This window comes from Ranitomeya imitator, chromosome 4, assembly GCF_032444005.1.
Source record: "Ranitomeya imitator isolate aRanImi1 chromosome 4, aRanImi1.pri, whole genome shotgun sequence".
NCBI lineage: Eukaryota > Metazoa > Chordata > Amphibia > Anura > Dendrobatidae > Ranitomeya > Ranitomeya imitator.
Window position 1 is genome coordinate 424,319,424 of NC_091285.1, and position 24,688 is coordinate 424,344,111.

At 46.1% G+C, this 24,688-nt stretch overlaps 1 protein-coding gene across 1 annotated transcript in view; it reads left to right on the forward strand.

The window, feature by feature from the left end:
• NCAPH2 (non-SMC condensin II complex subunit H2) overlaps positions 1-24,688 on the forward strand; it is a 205,580-nt gene that overhangs the window by 104,391 nt on the left and 76,501 nt on the right. Inside the window, exon 10 of the mRNA XM_069765477.1 lies at positions 5,152-5,240. Within this exon, the coding sequence (XP_069621578.1) occupies positions 5,152-5,240 (89 nt within the window). The remainder of the gene's footprint in view (positions 1-5,151; positions 5,241-24,688) is intronic.

Below are 24,688 nucleotides of genomic sequence, written 5' to 3' on the forward strand. Positions count from 1 at the left end.
GCGATGATATATCAAAAAGCGGAAACAATGCCAAGTTAGACAGCAAAATACAATTAAAAACATTTAAAATTGTGCTGGAGCGACAAGCAAGACAATGCAGGGCAGGTGAGTAAGAAATGTACAAACAATACAAGAAATATTGAATGTTCACAGAGACAGTCCACATACCACATACATGGCAGAAAAAATATGTATAATAGAAAAAAAAAAGCTCAAAAAAGAAGCGGCCTCCAATGTGCAGGACCATAAAATAAGTGTAGAGTGATATTAGACTAGTAAATAAGATGATAGTAAAGCTATTATTTAAAGGTCAATAACACCAAACTAGGATGCCGCGCTACAAGGGGATGCTGCTTTATGTGACTGCAACACGTGACTGCGCAGGGGTTTCAATAGACCGGGAGGACGCTCCCTTGCTTCTGTGGTCTATAAACGCCATTCTCAACAATACGGAGGGCACGGTTACAACAACAGCCTACGTCCTGCACAGGAACACAGCAGTTACATCCATAAGGTAATATAACACCAGGATTCACTAGTTGTATATTCCATGTTGCAGTCACATAAAGCAGCATCCCCTTGTAGCGCGGCATCCTGGTTTGGTGTTATTGGTATTTATTTAGTGTCAGCAGGTGTGCGCACACCACCTGCAGAGGTGCCTGCAGCTTGGGGGGTATATTGTAACTTTAGCGCCGGTGATTGATTATCTATCATTTAAAGGTCCTGGACCAGGGAGCACACTCCTAAGAGCCAAAAAATATACAAATAAATAAATTACTAATCAAAAAAAATGCCATGCATGAAGTTAATACTAATATACATATACAGTTACAAAAATGGCACTTAAAAATATAAAACATGCATGTAAACATATCAATTATGTGTATCACAGAATAGCAAGGCAAAAATAGGCCAAATATAATCACATGCAAAAATAAGTCATGAAAAACCGCACCATTATCAAAGAGTAGTAAATGTGGACTGTGCTAGTATTGTATCATGCTATAATTACTAAATCAACATGCCCTGCATCAGCATGCATCAACATACTGCATCAGCGAAAAAATAAGTTATAGTCCTCAGAATAAAGCAATGTAAAAATAATTATTTTTTCTATAAAAGTTTTTATCGTATAAAAGCGCCAAAACATAAAAAAAGATATAAATGATGTATCGCTCTAATTGTACTGACCCGAACAATAATAAAACTGCTTTATCAATGTTACCAAACGTGGAACGGTATAAACTCCTGCCCCCTCCCTTCTCCCCCCCCCAAAAGAAATTCATGAATAGCTGGTTTTTGGTCATTCTGCCTCACAAAAATCGGAATAAAAAGCGATCAAAAAATGTCACGTGCCCAAAAACATCAACTCCTCCCGCAAAAAACAAGACCTCACATGACTCTGTGGACCAAAATATGAAAAAATTATAGCTCTCAAAATGTGGAGACGCAAAAACTATTTTTTTGCAATAAAAAGCGTCTTTTAGTCTGTGATGGCTGTCAAATATTAAATCCGGTAAAAAAAAAAAAAAAGCTATAAAAGTAAATCAAACACCCCTTCATCACCCCCTTAGTTAGAGAAAAATAATAAAATTTAAAAAATGTATTTATTTCCATTTTCCCATTAGGGTTAGGGCTAGGGTTGTGGCTAGTGTTAGGGTTTCAGTTAGAATTGGGGGTTTCCACTGTTTAGGCACATCAGAGGCTCTCAAAACGCGACATGGCGTCCGATCTCAATTCCAGCCAGTTCTGTATTGAAAAAAATAAAACAGTGCTCCTTCCCTTCCGAGCTCTCCCGTGCGCCTAATCAGGGGTTTACCCCAACATATGGAGTATCAGCGTACTCAGGACAAATTGGACAACAACTTTTGGGGTCCAATTTATCTTGTTACCCTTGGGAAAATAAAAATTTGGGGGGCTAATAAACCATTTTTGTGGGAAAAAATGATTTTTTTATTTTCACTGCTCTGCGTTATAAACTGTAGTGAAACACTTGCGGGTTCAAAGTTCTCACAATACATCTAGATAAGTTCCTTGGGGTCTAGTTTCCAATATGGGGTCACTTGTGGAAGGTTTCTACTGTTTAGTTACATCAGGGGCTCTGCAAAGGCAACGTGACGCCTGCAGACCAATCCATCTAAGTCTGCATTCCAAATGGCGCTCCTTCACTTCCGAGCTCTGCCATGCGCCCAAACAGTGGTTTCCCCCCCACATATTGGGTATCAGCGTACTCGGGACAAATTGGATAACAACTTTTGGGGTCCAATTTCTCCTGTTACCTTTGTGAAAATAAAAATTGGGGGCAAAAAGAACATTTTTGTGGGAAATTTTTTTTTTTTTTTTTTTTTTTACGGCTCTGCATTATAAACTTCTGTACTAACAAAGGAGAAACTTTGGGAGTTTTATGGTAGAAAAACTTATGACAAATCTCTATTAATACAATCACACATATATTGACAAACAATTAAAAAAAAAAATGTATATATGATGGTAAAGGACACCAATGAGCAACATACAGCACCATATAAATATGAACGTCCAACGAAAAGGACCAAAAATATGAGGTAAATAACCCTATCCAATAGTGTGTCCAAACATATCCCCTCAAGACCTGTAGGGAGAGTACAACACTGGGGTGCGTCCAGTTGCGCATTAAGGCACTGGTAAGGTTAACCCTTATTCTTTCTGTCTAATACTTATGTTATAACTTTGTACCTAAATGGTGGCATGTGAAACGGAGCTATTATGAACTGTGGACATTATCATGCATTAACCATTGGGACAGAACTTGTGTTGTCCTCCCCCTAGAGGTCTTGAGGGGATATGTTTGGACACACTATTGGATAGGGTTATTTACCTCATATATTTTTGGTCCTTTTCGTTGGATGTTCATATTTATATGGTGCTGCATGTTGCTCATTGGTGTCCTTTACCATCATATATAAAAATGTTAAAAAAAATTGTTTTGTCAATATGTGTAATTCTATTAAGGCCATGTTCACACAGTGCGTTTTTTACTGCGGAACCGCAGCGGTTTTGCCGCTGCGGTTCCGCAGCTGTTTTCCATGCAGGGTACATAACAATGTAACCCTATGGAAAACAGTCACTGCTGTGCACATGATCCGGAATTTCGTTTAAAAAGCCGCGCAGAATAGCTGCGGCAAAAAAGAAGGAGCATGTCACTTCTTTTTCCTGAATCGCAGCGGTTCTGCACCCATAGACCTCCATTGTGAGGTCAAAACCGCAGTAAAACCCGCAGATCAAAAATATATCTGCGGGTTTTACTGCGATTTGATGTGCAGAACCGCTGCAGCAGGAAGTGCGGGGGAGCGGGCGGAAGTGCGTGGGCGGAGTGTGGCTGCCCCCCCGTGCTCCGATCCCGCCCCCCAGTGCTCCGATGCCCCCGCCGTGCCCTAATCTCCCCCCCTTATACTTACCCGGCGTCCCGGTGTCCGTCCGGCCTTCTTCTCCCTGGGCGCCGCCATCTTGCAAAATGGCGGGCGCATGCGCAGTGCGCCCGCCGAATCTGCCGGCCGGCAGATTCGCTCCAAAGTGCATTTTGATCACTGAGATATAACCTATCTCAGTGATCAAAATAAAAAAATAGTAAATGACACCCCCCCCCACTTTGTCACCCCCATTGGTAGGGACAATAAAAAAATTAAGAATTTTTTTTTTTTTTTTTCACTAAGGTTAGAGTAGGGGTAGGGTTAGGGGTAGGTTAGGGTTAGAAAACTGCATAAAAAAAAAGGATCAAAAAACGCATCAAAAAAGGACCAAAAAAAGGACCTGCGTTTTCTGCCAAGAGCTGCAGTTTTTTAAAAAAACAGTCCTGAAAAAAAAAGGATGGAAATCCTGAACGTGTGAACATACCCTAAGAAAGATTTGTCATAAGTTTTTCTACCGTAAAACTCCTATGTTTCTCCTTTGTTAGTATATTGTAATGGAGTGGTATAGAGGTAGCTAGGTGATTGCGCTTGGCTTACTGATTAATATGAGTCTGGGCATTTTTGTATTATAAACTGCATTGAAAAGTCAAATAGCGCTCCTTCGCTTCCGAGCTCTGCCATGCGCCCAAACAGTGGTTTACTGCCACATATGGGGTATCGGCGTACTCAGGACAAATTGTACAACAACTTTTGGGGTCCATTTTCTCCTGTTACCCTTTGTAAAATAAATCAAATTGGAGCTGAAGTAAATTTTGTGGAAAAAAAGTTAAATGTTCATTTTTATTTAAACATTCCAAAAATTCCTGTGAAACACCTGAAGGGTTAATCAACTTCTTGAATGTGGTTTTGAGCACCTTGAGGGGTGCAGTTTTTAGAATGGTGTCACACTTGGGTATTTTCTATCATATAGACCCCTCAAAGTGACTTCAAATGAGATGTGGTCCCTAAAAAAGAAAGTGTTGTAAAAATGAGAAATTGCTGGTCAACTTTTAACCCTTATAACTCCCTAACAAAAAAAATATTTGGTTCCAAAATTTTGCTGATGTAAAGTAGACATGTGGGAAATGTTACTTAAGTATTTTGTGTGACATATCTCTGTGATTTAAGGGCATAAAAATTCAAAGTTGGAAAATTGCGAAATTTTCGCCAAATTTCCATTTCTTTCACAAATAAACGCAAGTCTTATCTAAGAAATTTTACCACTATCATGAAGTACAATATGTCATGAGAAAACAGTGTAGAATCATCATTGTAAAAATTGGCCCGGTCATTAACGTTCAAACCACCCTTGGTGCTTAAGGGGTTAATTCTTTGATTTGATTGTGCTACTCTACTTGGTCTGTGCAGTTATGGCATTTCACATATTGTTTTCAGGATTTCAATAATAAGAATTTTTTATTGTTATTGCTTTTCTCTCTGATTGTTCTTCTACCTCTGCATGGTTAGTGCCTTGTGAATGTATTGCCTCTTTTTTTATTTTTCTATAAATTAAAAAAAAAAAATGCAAATGTGTTGGGGGCCTTACCACTTGTGTAAACTCAATGACTGATTTTCTAATATGACTACAATCTAGCGTGCAAATTAGTCTTTATATCTACAGCTTATCAATTAGTAAAAGTGCGTGTTATAGTCAGAAAAATACGGTATACTATAAATGCTATTGTAAGCATTTATATATATATATATATTTTTTTGTTTAAAGCAAATGATGATGGATTTCTCCCACTGGATGATCACCATGAAATAGAAAATGCAGAAATGGATCCTATTGAACACATTGAGCGACAGCAGGTAACTGTAGACTACAATCTGTATGTGATGTGTACAATGACATGAGTCTAATGGCGCCAACTCTCTGATCTGTAATTGTCTACTAGAGCCAATTTTTGATGTATAGGTAAATCATGGCAATCATACTGGGCCAGGAGCTGGTTCTTTGGCTTAAGTTAAAGTACCTCCTCGGGCCATTTAACCCTCTAAATGCTGAGATCGATATAGATTGCAGCAGTTAAAAAGCTGGGAAAGGGCTCGATCGATCATTGCCATGGCAACCAGAGGTTGTCATGATTACGTCTGTTCAGCTAACTACAACAAGCTTTTTTTTCTATAAAGTAGTTTTGTGTAAAAGCAGCAAAACATAAAAAAAAGATATAAATGTGGTATTGCTGTGATTGGACTGATACAAAGTTGCACAGCATTAAAAAAAATCCTGAATTCCTGGATTTTGTACATTCTGCCTCCCAGATACCAAAATAGAAAACGATCAAAAAATTTTTGTGTGCCCATCAATAGTGCTAATAAAAACGTCAACACGTCCTGCAAAAAAACAAGAGCACACATGATTGTCAGAAGATGTATAGAAAAATTTATAGCTTTCAAACTATAGCAAATCAAAAACACTTTTTATTGTCAAAACATATTTCCAGGACTGACCTGCTGACAGCACCCTGGAGGACGTCCTCCTCCTCCTTACTGGGACAGGAAACACAGGAGAGTTTAAAATCCGGTCCCACCCCCAATTCCTCAGTGTTTTTCCTGTCCCTTCATGGAGGGACACACGAGAAAGAAGCTGCGCAAGCTTACCGAGCTCAGGGGGAGTCCCTCTACACCAAAGGCCTGGAGCAGGACGAGGCTCCGGGATAGGGCCGTTCCTCCTTGTGGAGGCTCTCGGCTCAGGACACGGCGCCACTACGGGAGCCTGGCGTGGAGCGGGCTGCTGCCCGGCCGACGCGACATTCAGCGCGGCACGCTGAGACAGCTTCCGGAGTCTGGGTAGGAGCCGCGTCACTTCCAGTATCGTCAGTGCTGGTAAACGTCACTTCCGGTGACGTTTGGAAAGCGGGGAGAGCGTGCTCTCCTTCGGTGGAACGCAGAGCAGCGTGGTCGCTACCTTCGATAGCATCCAGCGCGGTGCAGGGGTGCTTCTGATCCAGCTATAGAAGGGGACATGATCGAGCATGGAGGGGTAAGTCCGCCTTGCTCAGTGAACCCTCACCTCAGATGAAATCCCTGCACGACTTCCAGCTTATTACTCCCTATCTTATGTCTTTTAGGATAAGGGAACCCCCACTGCTTCCCCGGCCAAAGCTAAAAAATCTGGCAAGGTCTCGGTTTAGTCCAGGAGATGTCCTGTATGCCACGTAAAACTTCCAGACTCCCATGGCAGGTCTCTCTGTGCACCTTGTACTTCAAGGGTCATGAAGGACGAGCAGTCATCGCTGCTGTCAGAAATGAGATCCCTAATTCAGGAGGAGGTTCAGGCCTCTATGTCCAGCCTCTCACAGCCACGTCTGTCCAGTCCCATCTCAGGCCGGAAGCGAGCCAGGCAGGGGAGAGACCAAAGGGAGATGGAGTATACTTCTGATGAGGGTTCCGACCTAAGGGATTCCCTGTCAAAAGAAGAGGGGGAGCTCCCAGCAGAAGGCTGAGCGCCGGCTGGTGCTATCTCGTGACTTTAAAAGCCGCTTATCATTTGACCCTGAGGAAGTCAAGTTATGGGAGGAAATCCCTAAGATTGACGTTCTTGTAGTAAAGGTCACCAAAAAGACTGCCATACCCTTTGAGGACTCTTCTAACTTGCTTGATCCTATGGACCGAAAAGCAGACATTCTCCTAAAAAGGGCCTGGGAGGCTTCTGCGGCCCTAATTAGGACAAACATAGCAGCCAGTTTGGTGGCCAGATCTATGTACTTATGGATGAGTCAGTTGGAGGAGCCTCTCTCCAATAAGACCCCTTGAGCTGATATTCTGAGTTCACTTCCTATTATGATGTCGGCCATGACATTCTTATCTGATATGACTGCAGAGTCGGTTAGATTCTCAGCCAGAAACAGTTCCCTGTCTAATGCCGCTAGGAGGGCTGTATAGCTAATGTCCTGGTCAGGAGATAATGCCTCTAAGACCAAGCTCTGCTCCATCCCATTCTCAGGCCAGAGGGTATTTGGGCCAGCCTTAGATAGTATCCTTGAGTCGGCCTCTGACAAAAAGAAAGGATTCCCTGAGGACAAACCTAAACGGTATCAGCCCTTTCGGACAGGATTCTTCTGCAGAAAGCAGTATGATTTCAGAGGGCAGAGTAGGTCCATCAGAGGGTCCTACAGGGGCTCCCATACCCAGTGTAATAAGAGCAGAGGCTTCTTCTTTAGACAAGCCTCCAGAAATAAGACACAATGACGCCACCAGTATTGGGGTAAGGCTACGCCACTTTGCAGAAAATTGGGCCCAGATAACTCGAAATCAGTGGGTTCTCAGAACTGTCAGAGGGATATAGCATGGAGCTTTAATCCTCTCCTCCAGAAAGGTACGCTCCTACCATAGTCACTGGAGGAAAAAAAATGGAGACACAAAGCGCAAAATAGGGTCTTATCCTCTAGATCAGTGTTCCCCAACTCCAGTCCTCAAGGCCCACCAACAGATCATGTTTTCAGGTTTTCCTTTGTTTTGCACAGGTAATGCAATTATTACCTGGGCAATACTAAAAAAATCCTGAAAACATGACCTGTTGGTGGGCCTTGAGGACTGGAGTTGGGGACCCCTGCTCTAGATAACCAAGAGAGCTTTCTTAGAATTGCTCACCTGATTCTGTTGAATGAAGAGCATGCAGCAATTTTGGCTGCTGCAGATCCACAAGCCGATCAACGGCCGTATGACAATATAAACTGTGCAGGAGGTGTGGGTTAAATCCGCGCTGCCTTAATGCCTCTTCAGTGCGATCTCCTCTGTATGTGGAATTTCCTGAAGAGGAGGTCGCACTGACCTTGAAACGCGTTGAATAAACCACCTTTTAAATTTATTATCATTGGAACTTCATCATTTAGGCAGCGCGGATTTAACCCGCACCTCCTGCACAGTTTATATTGGCCTACCATAGTCACAGCACATTCTGCCATTCTGATAGATTTACAGGACATGCTCAGTGCGGCAGTAATAATTCCGGTTCCTCCATCAGAAATAGGAAGGGGGCACTATTCATCCTTATTCCCCATCACAAAACCATCCGGCGAAGCTTTCACTATAATAAATCTAAAACCATTGAATGCCTGGGTAAGATACAAAAGGTTCCGAATGGAATCTATCCGGTCAGCAGTTCATCTCATAAACAGGACGTGGTAATGTGCACTCTCGGCCTGAAGAGTGCCTACTATCAGGTCCCGGTGCATCTTTCATCACAGAATCTGCTAAAGTTTGCCGTAGAGCTGCCAACCCGGACCTGCCACTACCAGTTTCGGGGCCTTCCCTTTGGTCTGGCTTCAGCGCCCCCTATATTCACAAAGCTGGTGTCAGAGGTGGTGGCCTTCCTGAGAAACCAGGGCATCATAATAATTCCATACCTGTGGACGACTTTCTTCTTGTGGCAAAATCAGTAGAAGTCCTGACGGATCACAGAATCTGAACAATATCAGTAAAGGAATGTCTAGGCTTGGTCATAAACTGGCAGAAGTCTGACCTGTTACCAGAACACAGGAAGATATTCCTGGGAGTGTGTCTAGACTCCAGTCACAGAATATCCTACTTACCAGAGAACAAGCAGGAGACAATTCGAGTCAGAGTCCGGTACTTACTGGAAAATCGAATTTCCATAAGGATCGCTATGAAGGTAATAGGCCTGATGGCATGCATACCATGTGTCAGATGGGCACAGGCCCATTCAAGACCCCTGCAGAGACAAATTCTATCTATCTGGGATCGCCGCCAGTCTTCACTAGACGCTCCCTTGAGACTATCGGGACCAGTACGGAGATCTCTCCATTGGTGGACGCAGACAGAGAACCTAAGGGTGGGAGTGTTATGGTCCACCTACCCCTACGTAGTGGTCACCACGGACGCCAGCGCATGGGGCTGGGGACCTCATCTACAGGGCAGAATCCTCCAGGGCAGATGGCCAGCAGACATTAGAGACAAATCCTCCAACTTCAAAGAACTATATGCCGTGTGGGAGGCCTTAAGACAAAATCAGCTCACGCTCTCAAATTGCCATGTCAGAATATTTTCCGACAATGTGACAACGGTCTCGTTCTTGAAGCATCAGGGAGGCCCAAAACATCGACCACTGCAGGACCTAGCAGAAACAATTTTCAGCTGGGCAGAAGACTGTTCTATCAATAACTGCAATCCATCTGGAGGGTTCTCAGAACACGATAGCAGATTACCTGAGCAGACGGCGAGTGTGAGCTGAACCAGAATATCTTCCAGAACTTATGTCATCAGTGGGGAACCCCCAATATAGACTTATTTGGAAACAGAAGAAACTCAAAGATCTCAAGATTCTTTTCTCTGAACCCCTTGGATCTTCCAGACGGGATAGATACCTTGAGCCAAAGGTGGGTAGAACCTCTTATGCATTTCCACCCCTGGCATTGATTCCAGCAGTCCTGATGATGATCAAGGAGGGCCAAGCAAGTCATCCTGATCATTCCGTACTGGCCAAGAAGATGCTGGTTCCCTCTACTAACTGCCTTAGCGGTCGACAACACAATCGAGCTGCCTCTGCGGGGAGATGTCATTCACCAGGGTCCGGTTTACCATCCAGACCCAGGAAAGCTCTGTCTTTCAGCTTGGATCCTGAAAGGGATATCTTGAAGGCTAAGGGCTTATCAGATCAGGTCATGGCCACTATCCAGGCTAGTAGAAAATCTGTAACATCGGCAATCTAAGATTTGGAAGCGATTCTGTCTGGAGGGTGGCAGGTCCGACGACGTGACAGGCTCTCCGGACATGCCTGCTATCTTAAACTTTCTTCAAAAAGGGTTTAACAAGGGTCTTAGACCCAGCACCTTAAAGGTACAGGTTTCAGCTTTAAGTTCTTTCCTAGACTATCCATTGGCACTTGTCTCCTTCTTGGGACCTTAACTTAGTCCTCAGGTCCTTGTGTAAGTGTGCTTACGCTCTGGGCAAGGATATGCCTATATCAGTACGCATGCGTAAAACTGCATTCCTAGTGGCGATCACCACAGCCAAGAGGGTTGGGGAAATCCAAGCCCTATGTACCAGAGACCGTATCTCCAGATCAGGGATGATGGCTTAGTCCTGAAGCTAGACCCTGCATTCATTCTGAAGGTAGGCTCTACTAAAAACAGAAATCAGGAGATAGTGCTTCCTTCCTTCTGTAACAACCCTTCCAATGCGAAAGAGAAAATCCTCTACTAGTTGGATGTTAGACAGGCTGTTATAGATTATCTAGAGGCCACAAGTACTTGCCGTATAGACCTAAACCTCTTTATTTTGTTTAAAAAAAGCTTCTAAAGCATCGTTTGCACGTTGGATCACGACTGTGATCTCAGATGCTTACCAGTCTGAGGGGATCTCCCCTCCAGTAGGTTTACATGCCCATTCTACTTGCGGCGTTTCTGCTTCCTGGGCTGAGCGGGCAGGCGCATCAGTAGAACAGATCTGTAGGGCTGCGACATGGGCCAGTACTGGCACCTTCTGTAAACATTACAAACTTGATGTTATGTCCGGTCAGCAGACTGCATTTGGGAGGAAAGTCCTCCAAGCGGTAATCCCACCCTAAGGAGGTGCTTTGGTACTCTCCAGGGTGCTGTCAGGAGGGACGTCCTGGAAAATAGGCGTTAGACCTACCGGTAATTATGTTTCCAGGAGTCCATCCTGACAGCACGGGTAGTTCCCTCCCTGTCTTGTTATATGTATTATGATGTAATATGATCTTTTTCATTAAAAGTTTTATTTGCTTTATCCATGAAATATTTCTTGTTACAACACTGTGGAATTTGGGGTGGGACTGGATTTTAAACTCTCGTGTGTTTCCTGTCCCAGCAAGGAGGAGGAGGACGTCCTCCAGGGTGCTGTCAGGATGGACTCCTGGAAACATAATTACCGGTAGGTCTAATGCCTTTTTTTTTTTTTTAGTGTGTGTGAAGGCAGCCAAACATAAACTGATCTGTAATTGCACCAACCCTAATCATCGCTTATCCGCACGAGAAGCAGCGTAAAATAAGAAATGAAAGCAATTCTTTACCTGCTGTTGATTAGATCATTCTGCCTCCAAAGATTGCAGTAAGGCTCGGTGCATATTTATCCTGTGATCTACGATGAGCGCTTTTATCGGGATTTTCGTGTAAATCTCTTAAAAATGGGGTTCAGACCGAACCCCCGACGGAAGATTCTCTATAGTGAAGAAGATGGAGGCAGTGTGGAAGCCTTCTGGCCTATGATCTGGCGGTGTCTGTTTTTTTTTTAGGCGTGCATAAAAGCGCAGTCTGCCACAGTTTTGTGCACCTCCGGAAAAGGTGATTTGGAGATTTAGATAGAAACCCCAATTTAAGTGCTCAGGGAAGAGCATACAATAAACGTGTTCCATAATGTTATGTAAAATATTCCCAACAAAAGCTTCAACACAAGTCACCACTCAGGACCGTCACCTGTCATTAGAAATAATAAGGGCAGTGATGCTGCTATCATGAACCAAGTTGAATGCTTTGCCTCAAGTGGCAGAGCATTCCTAAAGACAGGGGGGCGGCAGCTAGAACACGTGGTGCCAACTCTCCCTGCAAACCCTGCTCTGAGTCTCTGACACTTGCTGACAGTGCAGACAGTCAGTGACTTGTGACACACAAACAAGCTAATGTGCAGCGTGCCTGGCAGGTGACTCACTGCCAGGGGCGCTGCTATCATGAAGCAAGTTGAATACTTTACTTCAGGCGGCGGAACATCCTTAGACAGGGAGCGGCAGTCAGAACACATGGTGCCGACTCTCCCTGTATTCCCTACTCTGACAATTGCCAACAGTGCAGTGTCACAACAACCTAACGTGCGGCGTGCCTGGCAGGTGACTGTCACTTACCCGTGCTGAGGTGCAGAGGCGGTGCCCAGTCTCCTGACCTGCTGGGACACCCACATTGCTGGGAGTCAGACTAATTGCAGAGCAGTAACCGGCAGTAAGTAACTGTAAAAAACATCACCCGCCCCACATGCTGCTGCACAGCTCTGTCATGGTTCACAGCTTCCCTCCATCAGACTGTCAGAAGTAGATAAGCTGAACCAGCTGGGGTTTTCAGATCTGAAAGCAGTAAGGAAGTGGGATATAGCAGAGTTGGGATGTGTTACCCTATGTGGATGAGCTGAGGTTGTCAGATATGGTCCTGCTAAGGCCTCTTTCACATTTCCGTTTTAAGCCATACGTCGCAATCCGTCATTTTGGCAAAAAAACGGATCCTGCAAATGTGCCCGCAGGATGCATTTTTTTGCTATTCACTTTTATTGACGGATTGCGACGAATGGGCACACGTCGCATCCGTCGTGCAACGGATGCGTCGTGATTTTGCGGCCCGTCGTGAGAAAAAAAGGTTCAATATAATGTTTTTATCGTCCGTAGAAACTGCCATTTCCGACCGCACATGTGCGGCCGGAACTCCGCCCCCTCCTCCCCGAAACTCATAATGGGCAGCCGATGTGTCTGAAAACTTCATCCGCTGTCCACGTTGTGTACTATTTGCACAACGTCCGTCAGGCTGACGGTTTGCGACGGCCCCGTACTGACGGAAATGTGAAAGATGCCTTAAACTTATTTGCACTGATTTTACTACGTGGTGGTGGGGGGTGGGGCGACGTTTTGCAGTTCGCCTCAGGCAGCAGAGAGGCTAGGTTCACCCCTGAATAGGGGGCTTCCATGTTGCTGTTAACACAAAAGCTCTGGAAATGCGCTTTGGCTCCTCGCCCCCCCCCCCCCCCCCCCCCCCAAAGAATTCCAGCAAATTCTGCTCCCAAGTCCAAATGCCCATCTCCCTTCTGAGTCCCACAGTGTACCTAAACGACATTTAGCTTCCACGTTTGACATTTCTGTAGCAATGAGAAACCCACCCCCTAATTTACAGGCAGGGTCCATGTCATCAGAAGCATGATCCAGTTACTACAATGTATGGGCACTAAAATGGCAGATTTACATTCATCGCAGACCAACATCTGCTACTTCTTTATGGAAAACACTCATGGAGTCAAAATTGTTACTACACCTGTAGATAAATTCCCACTGGGGTGTAATTTCCAAATTGGGGTCCCTTGAAGGTGGATATTCTGCTGTTCTAGCACTTAGGGGCTCTGTTAATGGAGTCCGCAAACTATTGTACCGAAATTTGTTATCTAAGAGTCGAATAGCACTCCATCCCTCCAGAGTCTCGTCGTGTGGCTAAGCAGTACTATACAGCCACATATGGGGCATTACCATGTTCAGCAGAAATTTTGGGACAAATTTTTTACTCATTTCCCCATGTGAAAATGTAAAATCTGGGGATAAAACAAAACAATTTGGGTAAAAATGTAGTAGTGTGTTTTTCAGCCCAAATTTTGTGACACACCCATGACATCAATATGATCACTGGACCCTTGGATGAATTCATTGAAAGGTGTAGTTTGTAAAATGGGGTCACGTATGGAGGTGTTCTGCTGTTCTGGCACCTCAGGACTTTTTTAGTGGGTCATGCCACCCGAACACCATAACAGGCAAATCTGCACTATAGTATGGCATTCCTTCCCTTCTGAGCTTTCCAATGTGGTTGAAAAATAGCTCCTGATTACATGTAGATTATTGGCTTACTCAGGAGAAATTGCACAACCAAACTGTCAGGTCCATTTTTTTCTCTTTAGCCCTTATAAAAATTAAGAACTTGGGGCTAAAACAACATTTTAGTGGTAATAATTACATTTTTATTTCTACACCACCAAATAGTATACAAGTCTGTGTGGCACATGTGGTGTCAACATGCTCACTACGCCCCCTAGATGAATTCATTTAGTGGTGATTTGTAACATTATGCTACTTAAGGGGGGTTTCTGCTGTTCTGGCACCTCTGGGGCTCTGGCAATGTGGCATGATATCCTGAGACCATTCCATCAAAATATGAACTCCAATATAGCGCTCCTTCCCATCTGAACTTGGCACTGCACCTCAAAAGTAGTTTTAGTCCACATAGGGTGTACTTGAGAGAAAAAGCGTTAACACATTTTAGGTCAGGTTTCTCCTATTACCCCTTTAGAAAACCTAAAACTTGGGGTTAAAGCAACATATTAGTGGTTAAAATGGTAATTTTCCATTGACTCATCCCAGTGTTATACAATTCTGTGACTCGACTGATGGTTAAAAATGCTCTACACCAGTAAATTCCTCAAGTTTCCAAAATGGCATCACTTTTGGGGGTTTCGGCTGTTTTGGCATGCCAGGGGCTCTTCAAATGTGATATGGCATTCACAATCTGTTCCAACCAAAATTGCGCTCCAGAATGCAATCGACGCTCCTTCCCTTTCGAGTCCTGCAGTGCGCCCAAACAGTATTCCACCACATCTGGGGTATATGCGTATTCAAAATATTTTGCACAACAAATTTTACAGTCCATTTTCTCCTGTTACCCTTGTGAAAATGAATAGGGGCTAAAGCAACATTTTTGCAGGAATAATGTGATTATTTTCACTGTTCAACTCTATAAAATTCTGTGAAGCACCTGCAGGTTCAAGGTGCTCACCACACATCTAGATAAATTCTTTGAAGGGTATAGTTTCCAAATGGGGTCACTTGTGAGGGATTTCCATTGTTTAGACACATCAGGGGCTCCTGCAAATGCAACATTCACTATCCACTATCTATTTCAGCCATTTTTAGTCTCCCCAAAAGTTGAAGGGGTGCTCCTTCACTTCTGAGCCCTGCTGTGCACCCAAACAGTAGTTTTCCACTACATATGGGTTATCTGTGTACTCTGGTCAAACTGCACAACAAATTATATGGTCCATTTTCTTTTTTTACCTTCTTGAAAATTAAATGTGGGGCTAAATCCAATATTTTGGTGGGAAAATGGAAAATTTTTATTTTCCGCTTCCACGTTGTTGTTTTTCTGGTGACGCTGCTAAAGGGTTAATAAGCTTCTTGAATGTGGTTTTGAGCACTTTGAAGGGTGTAGTTTTTAACATGGTGTCACTTTTTGGGTATTTTCTGTTATAGACCCCTCAAAGTAACTTCAAATGGGATGTGGTCCCTAAATAAATGATTTTGTAAATTTTGTTGGAAAAATGAAATTGCTGATAAAATTTTAACCCTTCTAACTACCTAACAAAAGAAAATTGTTTAAAAAAGGATACTGATCTGAAATAGACATGAGTTAAATGTCATTTATCTACCATATTTTGCGGATTATAAGGCTCACTGGATTGTAAGACGCACCCCAAATTTTTGAGGAGAAAATTAGGATTTTATTTTTTTATAAAATGGTGGTTCTTATAATCCATGCATCATATTTCTTACCGGGGGTGGTGACTGAAGTGAAGCAGGGTCCCAAGGTCGCTGCTAGAGGAGGCAAGAGTGGAGCATTGCTGCAGGCCGCAGACTGGGATATGGGGGTGTTCGAATGTGCGCTGCTGCAGATTTTCAGTAGTGCTGGTGCTTTGCCGACGTTTTGTGGAAGCCCACAGCCCCCGCACTGACATGGTTTACTATGCGGTGGACTCCGGGAAAATGGCTGCCTGGGGTGGCGCAGATTGAGATCTCAGCACCAAGATCTCGGGAGATGAGATTTTTTTTACTTTCAGTCTCCACGGGAGACTAAAAGCTGCCATAACCTGATTGGCTCTGCTACATACAGGCGATGATCAGATCCTCCCGGATCGTGCAGTTGGCTCCGCCCACTCCTTCTGGGTTCAGCACATGCTGCTATCAGCGCCATCTTTCTCCCTTGGATCGTGCAGTGGACTCCGCCCCCTCTTCCGGCCTCAGAGAGTGTGTTTTTGCTCCTTTACGCCCTCCTCTTCAGCAGCACGCGTTTTTTGCACTGCATCTTCTCGGCAGTCGCCATTTTCCGGCGTGTGGACCTGGCAGTGGTTTCCTCTGCAGGACCTGCCTCCCCTACCGACCTTCCCAGCCTCTACTGCCGGAAGCGAACTACAGGACATCTGCCGTGAATAGCTCTGCACTGCAGACTGACACTCTCCTCTGCTCTCCTGTCCCCTAACCTTCTGGCATTTTTTAGTGGGTCTGTTCATCATGTCTAATTCTAAGGGAGAACGTTCCCATCCTCCTCTTCCTCTGCTTTAGTCACACTTTGTGTGGTCTTATTGTAATTGCAGGCTTCCCTCAGGTCAGTCCTCTCCCCTCTATAAGGAATGCAGCAACCCCACTGTACCCACCGCTCAGGAGCCCCCTTCTGTCCCAGGTGAGAGTGAGGCCCTTATTCCAGGGTGGGCTTCCTCTCTGTCACAATCTGTGGCAGATCTCACCAGGGTGTCTGACCCCGGTGTCCATACTTGATAGGTTGCCCCTGCAGACTTTCGCAGTAGCCAGCGGGTCACAGGAAGCCCCGTCCGAGCCTGCCTAGACAGGCCGCAAAAGATCCAGATAGGAACGCCGGTCTGAGTCCTCTTCCCGTTCCATCTCGCTCCTGGTCAGTCTCAGAGGTCTGTTTCTTCCCAGTCCTCTCCCGAGTCAGGCAAGATGTTCTCGGACACTTCTTCGGAGGATGCTTTGGAGCTGGATTCGGACCAAATCGCTAAAATGAGGGATATGGTCCAGATCCTCATTGGGGCGATCAACCAGACCTTTGGCATCAAAGATTCACCTATGGAACCCGCAGATCAGGCGGTTCGTTTAGACTGTCTAAACCACCTTCTAAGGTCTTCACTCCTCATTCTGAATTCGAGGAGCTTCTGGCCAGAGAGAGGGAATCCAACCAGATGTTTTAAGAGGAAAGCGCCTTGGCATGTTATATCCCTTTTCTCCGGAACTCACTGCCAACTGGACTGCTTCTCCCTCCATGGACCCGCCAGTTTCTAGACACGGTCCTTCTTTCTGGTGGAGCATCTCTGAAGGATTCTAATAGAATTATAGAATCCTTTGCGATGTCAGCCTTCGAAGCGGCTGCATCTACTGTGTCCGGCCTTTGCTTCCACTTGGGTTTCAAAATCTGTACCCAAATGGGCCAAACAATTCCGCCAAGGCATTCTGGCTGGGGCTCAACCAGAACAGCTGGCGGAGCTTGCCAACCAGATTTCTCACACAAGTGAGTATTTGGTTTCTGCCTCCCTGGATGCCGCGTCTTGTGCAGTTCAGGCGTCCTACATTGTTGTTGACATCTGGCGGACCGTTTGGCTTAAGGCCTGGCAGGCGGACTGGTCATCAAACTCCCTTACCAACCTACCTTTTCAGGGACCACGCCTTTTCGGTTCCAGGCTGGATCAAATTATTAAGGACGCTACTGGGGGCACAAGTTCACTTCTTCCCCAGTCCAAACATCGCCGGCCTCCTCCGAAGCAGCAGTTTCGGCCCTTTCGTCGTTTCACGATGACTGATTCCTTTCCCCACCAGCAGAGGCCGCAAGCGCGTGCATAGGAAGAAGGTTTTTCTTTAGACCCACCCGTTCCTGGCGCTCTTGCTACTCCCAGGGTAGATCCATCAAGTCTTGACCTGGAAGGTCTACCTCGGCATGACTCTCGACAAGACCCCAGCGCTTCTCCCAAGCTGGGCTGCCGTCGTTTTTTTTTTTTTTTTTCAGAGACGTTTGGCTCACCTCAGTGGAGGACACAAGGGTCAGGGAAGTTGTATCCTTCGGATGCAAAATAGAATTAGTTTCTCTGCCCCGGAATCGCTTCTTCGAAGCTCGCCCTCCAAGAGACCCGGCTCTGGTCCCGGGTTTCTTTGCACCCATCGCCTCCCTCCTCAGTTTGAAGGTAATCGTTCCCGTTCCAGAAAAGTTCACAGGTTTCTACTCAACCCTGTTTGTGGTGCCGAAGAAAGACTGGATCTCAAGTTACTGAACAAAAGGGTTCATCTGCGACATTTCAGGATGGAATCCCTTCGTTCAGTAATCGCTTCCATGGAGGCACAGGAATTTCTGTGCTCCATAGACATTCAGTACTCCTCTCTTCATGTTCCCATATTTCCTGGACATCACAGATTGCTATGTTTTGCGGTACATCAGGAGTATTTCCAGTTTGTCCCCCTGCTATTCGGTCTCGCTACTGCTTCCAGGGTCTTCACAAAGATCATGGCAGTGTTGATGGCCTTTTTGAGGATCAGAGGTCTGGTGCTTTTTCCGTACCTCGACAACTTCCTCATTAAGGCTCCGTCCTTTTCTCAGGCTCACGAAAGTCTGACCATCGTCCTCGACACTCTGTCCCGTTTGGGGTGGATGGTCAACAGGAAGAAGTCTTGTCTTGTTCCGTCTCAGCGCCTCGTGTTTCTAGGCATGCTGTTCGACACCCATCAGTCAAGGGTTTTCCTTCCCGAGGAGAAAAGAGAAATTCTCTGCCGGGAAGTTAACTTGCTTCAGAGCCCTCGGCTTCCATCCTTCCGATCGGCCATGAAGGTCCTGGGGAGGATGGTGGCAACGTCGGAGGTGATCCCCTTCGCTCAATTCCACTCAAGACAACTTCAGCAAGCAATTCTTTGGCATTGGGACAAGTCTGTCTTTTCTCTGGATCGCCCGATTCGGCTCTCGTCCCGGCTCAAACTGTCCCTCAATTGGTGGTTGACGTCGCCCCTCATCTTCCAGGGTCGGTCCTTCCTTCCCGTTCACTGGCAGTTGTTGACGGACGCCAACCTTCTCGCCTCGGGGGCGGTGTTTCATCACTTGACTGTCCAGGGACGTTGGTCGGCGCAGGAATCCACTCTGCCGATCAATGTCCTCGAGATACAGGCCATTTTTCTGTCCCTCCTTCGCTGGGAAAGGCTTCTCAGGGGTCTGCCAGTCCGAATTCAGACGGACAATGCCACGACAGTGGCATACATATGTCAGCCATCGGAGAGGGACTCGGATACCTTGGCCAATGCCAAGGAACTCAAAGATCCTCCTTTGGGCAGAGGTGACGGTTCTGGCGATTATCCGCGGTGCATATCCCCGGCGTAGACAACTGGGCCGCAGATATCAGATTTGCCTTCGATGGGGGACTCCGGATGTGGACGTCATGGCGTCCCAACTGAACAGGAAGGTCCCTCGGTTTGTCTCCGGGTCCCGCGATCTTCTCGCAGTGGATGCCGATGCGCTGGCCATTCATTGGTCGCAGTTCGTGCTTCCCTGTCTGTGTCCCCCCTTTCCCCTTCTTCCCAAACTGCTGAAGATCAAGGCGGAGGGGGTGCCGGTCATTCTGATCGCACCGGATTGGCCCAGAACGTCTTGGTTCTCGGAGATTGTCAACCTTCTCGCGCACGCCCCCTGGCGGCTTCGAAAGATCCGATCTGTTGTCTCAGGGTCTGATCTGCCACCCGAATTCTTGGTCGCTCAGTTTGATGGCATGGCTGTTTGAGTGCCTATTTCCACTGGTGCGAGTCCAATCACGTCTCACCTATGTCCTTTTCTCTCCCTTCTATTTTGGCATTTCTCCAGGCAGGACTGGACATGGGTCTTGCCCTTAGTTCTTTAAAGGGTCAAGTTTCAGCGCTTTCCAATCTTTTCCAGAAGATGTTATCATCCCAGCCGCAGGTCAAGACCTTCCTTCAGGGAGTAGCGCATGCAGCTCCTTCGTACCGGGCTCCCGTGGATCCATGGGATCTCAATCTAGTCCTGGAGGTCCTGAAGGGTTCTCGCTTTGAGCCTCTTAGAGGTTCCCCTGTCATTTCTGTCCTGCAAGGTGGCCTTTCTTGTGGCCATCACCTCCATCCGGCCCTTAATCGCCCGCCTTTCTTGATTATTCACCAGGATAAGGTGGTCCTGCAGCCTCCGCCTTCCTTCCTTCCCAATGTGGTGTCCGTCTTTCACCTCAACGAGGACATTGTTCTACCTTCTTTTTGTCCTGCTCCGAGTCATCCTCTGGAGCGTTCATTGAACAAGCTAAACCTTGTCAGGGCGGTGAGGGTCTATCTTGCTAGAACGGCCTCTTTTTGGAAGATGGACTCTCTTTTCATCATTCCAGAAACGCGTAGAGGCCTTCCGGCCTCCAAGGTGACTATTGCTCGCTGGATGAGAACGGCAATTTTGGAGGCTTACTGGGTCAAGAACAGAGTGCCCCCTCGTGGGTTTAAGGCTCACTCTACCAAGACAGATTGCGCCTCCTGGACGGTGCACCACAGGGCTTCCGCCCTACAGCTTTGCAAATCGGCAACCTGGTCTTCCGTCCACACGTTGATCCCCTGGTGAACACATGGGATAAGGCACCAAAATTGGATGCAGCGGTGGCTAAGGAGTCTAAAAAAAAGAGGGAGTCTCCAGAGAATCTATGTTAAAATTCCTGCCAACAATTCAAAATGCCGCTGCCTTTCTCGCGGACGCATCTGCAGATTCTGCAAGAATGGCGGCTAGAGCGGCAGGATTATCAAACGCAGCACGCAGGGTCCTATGGCTGAAATGTTGGCCGGGTGACCTTCAATCCAGATCTCGTCTGTGCTCTATCCCAAGCGAAGGGGAATACCTGTTCGGTCCAGTCCTAGATGAACTGCTGGAGAAAGCCGGAGACGAGAAGAAGAAATTTCCCAGTCTACTGACTACTTGTTACAGGCGTCCCTTCGCAGGGAAAAGGTTCTTTTGAAGGAGACCAGCTAGAGACCAGAGCAGATGAGACGATAAAAAGAAAGGTACTGGATTTATGTTTGGAGGTGGGGGACGTCAGGAGCCATCCCGTGAGGTCAAAAAACCACCCCAATGACTAGTCGCCCCGGTGGGAGATAGACTATCTGCCTTCTACCCGGCCTGGTCCAAAGTCTCCAGCAGCGATTGGATTTTGGGAATAATAGCTACGGGTCTGCGGCTAGAGTTCTACTCTATCCCTCAGAATTTTTTCAGAATTACGCCACTCAGGTCTTCTCCAGCAGAACAGGCGGCCCTAGAAACGGAAGTTCACGACCTGCTCAATAAGAATGTCCTATCAGAGGTTCCGGAAGGAGAACAGGGTAGAGGATTCTACTCTCCTCTATTCCTGATACGTAAACCTGACGGCTCCTTCAGAACAATTATTAACCTTAGGGCTCTTAACAATTTCCTGACCGTACAATCATTTAAAATGGAGACTATTAACACCGTAATAAAGCTACTGTTTAAAAACTGCTTTATGGTAGTATTGGATTTACCATATCCCCATTTATGCAGGACACCAACGATTCCTGAGGGTGGCGGTACGGTTGGATGGAGTAGTCAGACACTTCCAGTATAGGGCCCTCCCCTTTGCTACGTATATCGGTCGCCCCTCGGGTGTTTACCAAGGTAATGGCTGAAGTTATGGCACACCTACATGAGTCTGACATTCTAATAATCCCCTACCTGGACGATCTCCTTATCGTAGGTATAACGGCGGATCACTGTCTGGAACATTTACATAAAGTAATGTCTGCCCTGGAGCGTCTGGGGTGGATGCTAAATGTTGAAAAATCACGGTTACAGCCCATGACGGTGCAGCGATTTTTAGGCCTGACCCTGGATTCCCAGGTTCAGGAATGCCGTTTGCCTCACGAGAAAATTGATCGCCTGCACCTTCAGGTGCTAAACGCCTCTGAAAACCCCACCATGTCCCTTAGAAGAGCCATCTCTCTGTTAGGCTCTCTCTCGTCCTGTGTTCCAGCGGTCTGATGAGCCCAGTATCATACGAGGATACTTCAGGGCGAGGTGCTGTTACAACAAAAAAGGTTGGGGGGGATGTCTGGAGAGCCTGCTGACCCTATCCTAAGACGCTATTGTATCCCTCGAATGGTGGCTAGACCGAGAGAACCTGTCCACGGGGGTCCCCTGGGAATATAATGTAACTCGTATAGTCACTTCAGACGCTAGCCCTTCTGGGTGGGGGGCTCACATGGGGGATATATTGGTCCAGGGGCTTTGGGATCAGTGTTAGATGGAAATGTCCTCCAACCTGAAGGAGTTAACGGCAGTGGAACAGGCAGTTAAAACACTCCTTGTCTATCTACAGGGCCACCACTTGCGGGTATTCTTGGACAATCGGGTCACCGTGGCATATATAAACCACCAAGGTGGAACCCGTTCCAAATCTCTAATGTGCATAGCAGATCGTCTGTTCCAGCTAGCAGCGCAACATCTTCTCTCATTGACGACTCTTCACATAAGAGGAGCTGAAAACACTATGGCGGATTTCTTAAGCCGCAACACATTGAGGCAGGGAGAGTGGTTCCTGAACGGCTCCATCTTCAACCTCATCGTGGAAAGGTGGGGTCAACCGGAGGTAGACCTGTTTGCCACAAAAGAAAACAGAAAAGTGACGCAATTCTGCTCTCTGAACCCCAGAGAAAATCCTCTCAGTAGACGCCCTCCTCATAGACTGGAACTTCAGGCTAGCTTACGCCTTTCCTCCCCTGTCTCTACTTCCTCTGGTGGTGAGGAAAATCAGGAAGGACAATGCCACAGTGATAGTAATTGCCCCCTTCTGGCCCAGAAGGACGTGGTTTCCATGCCTAAGGGCTATGTCAATATCCGACCCATGGGTCTTGCCAGACATCCCGGCGTGGATTTTGAGCGGGCGCTGTTAAAGGATAGGGGGTTCTCTCTGGGCCTCATTAACAGTCTGCTGAAGAGCAGAAAAATAATCACCACAAAAATTTGTCAGGATCTGGAAGAGATTTCTTCAGAACTCGGGGGTAATAGCTGGTCAGTCAATACCGATAGACCAGATTTTGGAATTCTTACAGAAGGGGTTAGATATGGGGTTATCCCCAAATACTCTTAAAGTGCAGGTATCAGCCTTAGGGGCCCTCTTTGGCTGCAACATTGCTGAGAATTACTGGGTCAGCAGATTCATCAGGGCGACAAAACGGTCTAGGCCAATGGTGAAGAATAGGGTCATGCCATGGGACCTGAACCTAGTCCTCTCAGCCATGACAGAGGCCCCATTTGAGCCAATTTCTTCAGCCTCTATTAAAAATCTATCACTTAAAGTAGCCTTCCTGGTGGCCCTAACATCGGTGCGTAGGATAGGCGACATCCAAGCATTATCCAGGGTTCCCCCGTACATGCAGCTTAGGGATGATAGTGATACTGTCCCCTGATCCAGCATATCTTACTAAAGTAGTGTCCAGATTCCACAGAACACAGGAAATAGTTCTTCCATCTTTTCTCCCCAATCCTACTAACGATAAGGAAAGGAAGCTACACACTTTAGATGTAAAAAGATGTATCCTGGAATATCTAGCAGTAACTGATCCCTGGAAGATAGATAACGCCCTATTTGTGTCCTATCAGGGTAGTAGGAAAGGTCATAGAGCATCGAAATCTACTTTAGCTAAATGGATCAGGGAGGCTATCTCGCTGGCATACATCTCAAAGGGCAAGCCGGCGCCTGAAGGTCTAAAAGCGTATTCCACTAGAGCTATGGCGGCTTCGTGGGTGGAAAGATTGGAGGTGTCGATCGACCAAATTTGTAAGGCTGCTACTTGGTCTTCTCCAAACACATTCTATAACCACTATAGATTGAACCTGGGTGCCTCTTCTGACCTCTCTTTTGGTGTAAGGGTGCTGCAAGCTGTAGTCCCTCCCTAGTTAGTTACTCTCTGTAATTCTCTCCGTAGTGCTGTCATGGACGACCGATAAAGTCTTAGTTACTCACCGGTTAACGGTGTTTTTCGGAGTCCATGACAGCACCTGTACATACCCTCCCGTCTTCTTAAGTTCTGGGTGTACACATCTTCCTTTGTTTATATAATTCACGGGTAGTGAATAGTTAGTTATTGTATCATTGTTTATTATGTATGCTATTAACCTTGGTGGTCCTCTTGTGCTCTGTAAACCAACTGATGCGTGGGAGAGGTGCCGCCCTGGTGTATCTGTAGGGTTCCTGTTCCTGAAGGGCGGATCCCCTCTCTCCGTAGTGCTGTCATGGACTCTGAAAAAACACCGTTAACCGGTGAGTAACTAAGACGTTTTTTATTTTCACAAGCATAGCAGGAGAAAATGGACTAAAAAATTTGTTGTGTAATTTCTGCCGAGTACACAGGTACTCCATATATGGGAGAAAACTACTTTTGGGGCACAGTCCAAAGCTCAGAAGAATGGTTTGAGGGATTCATGTAACATTTAGAGCCCCTGAGGTGCCTGAACAGCAGAACTTGTCTCCCCCCCCCCCCCCCCATAAGTGACCCCATTTTACAATCTACACCTCTCAATTAATTCATCTAGGGATGCAGTGATCATATTGACACCGCATATGCTTCACATAATTTCACACCATTGGGTGGTGAATAATTACGTTTTTACCACTAAAATCTTGTTTTATCCCAAGCCTTTTACATTTTTATAAGAGCTAAGAAGACAAAATGAACCTCAGTTTGTTGTAAAAAGTTCTCCAGAGTGTGGTAATAACTTACATGTAATTGGGAA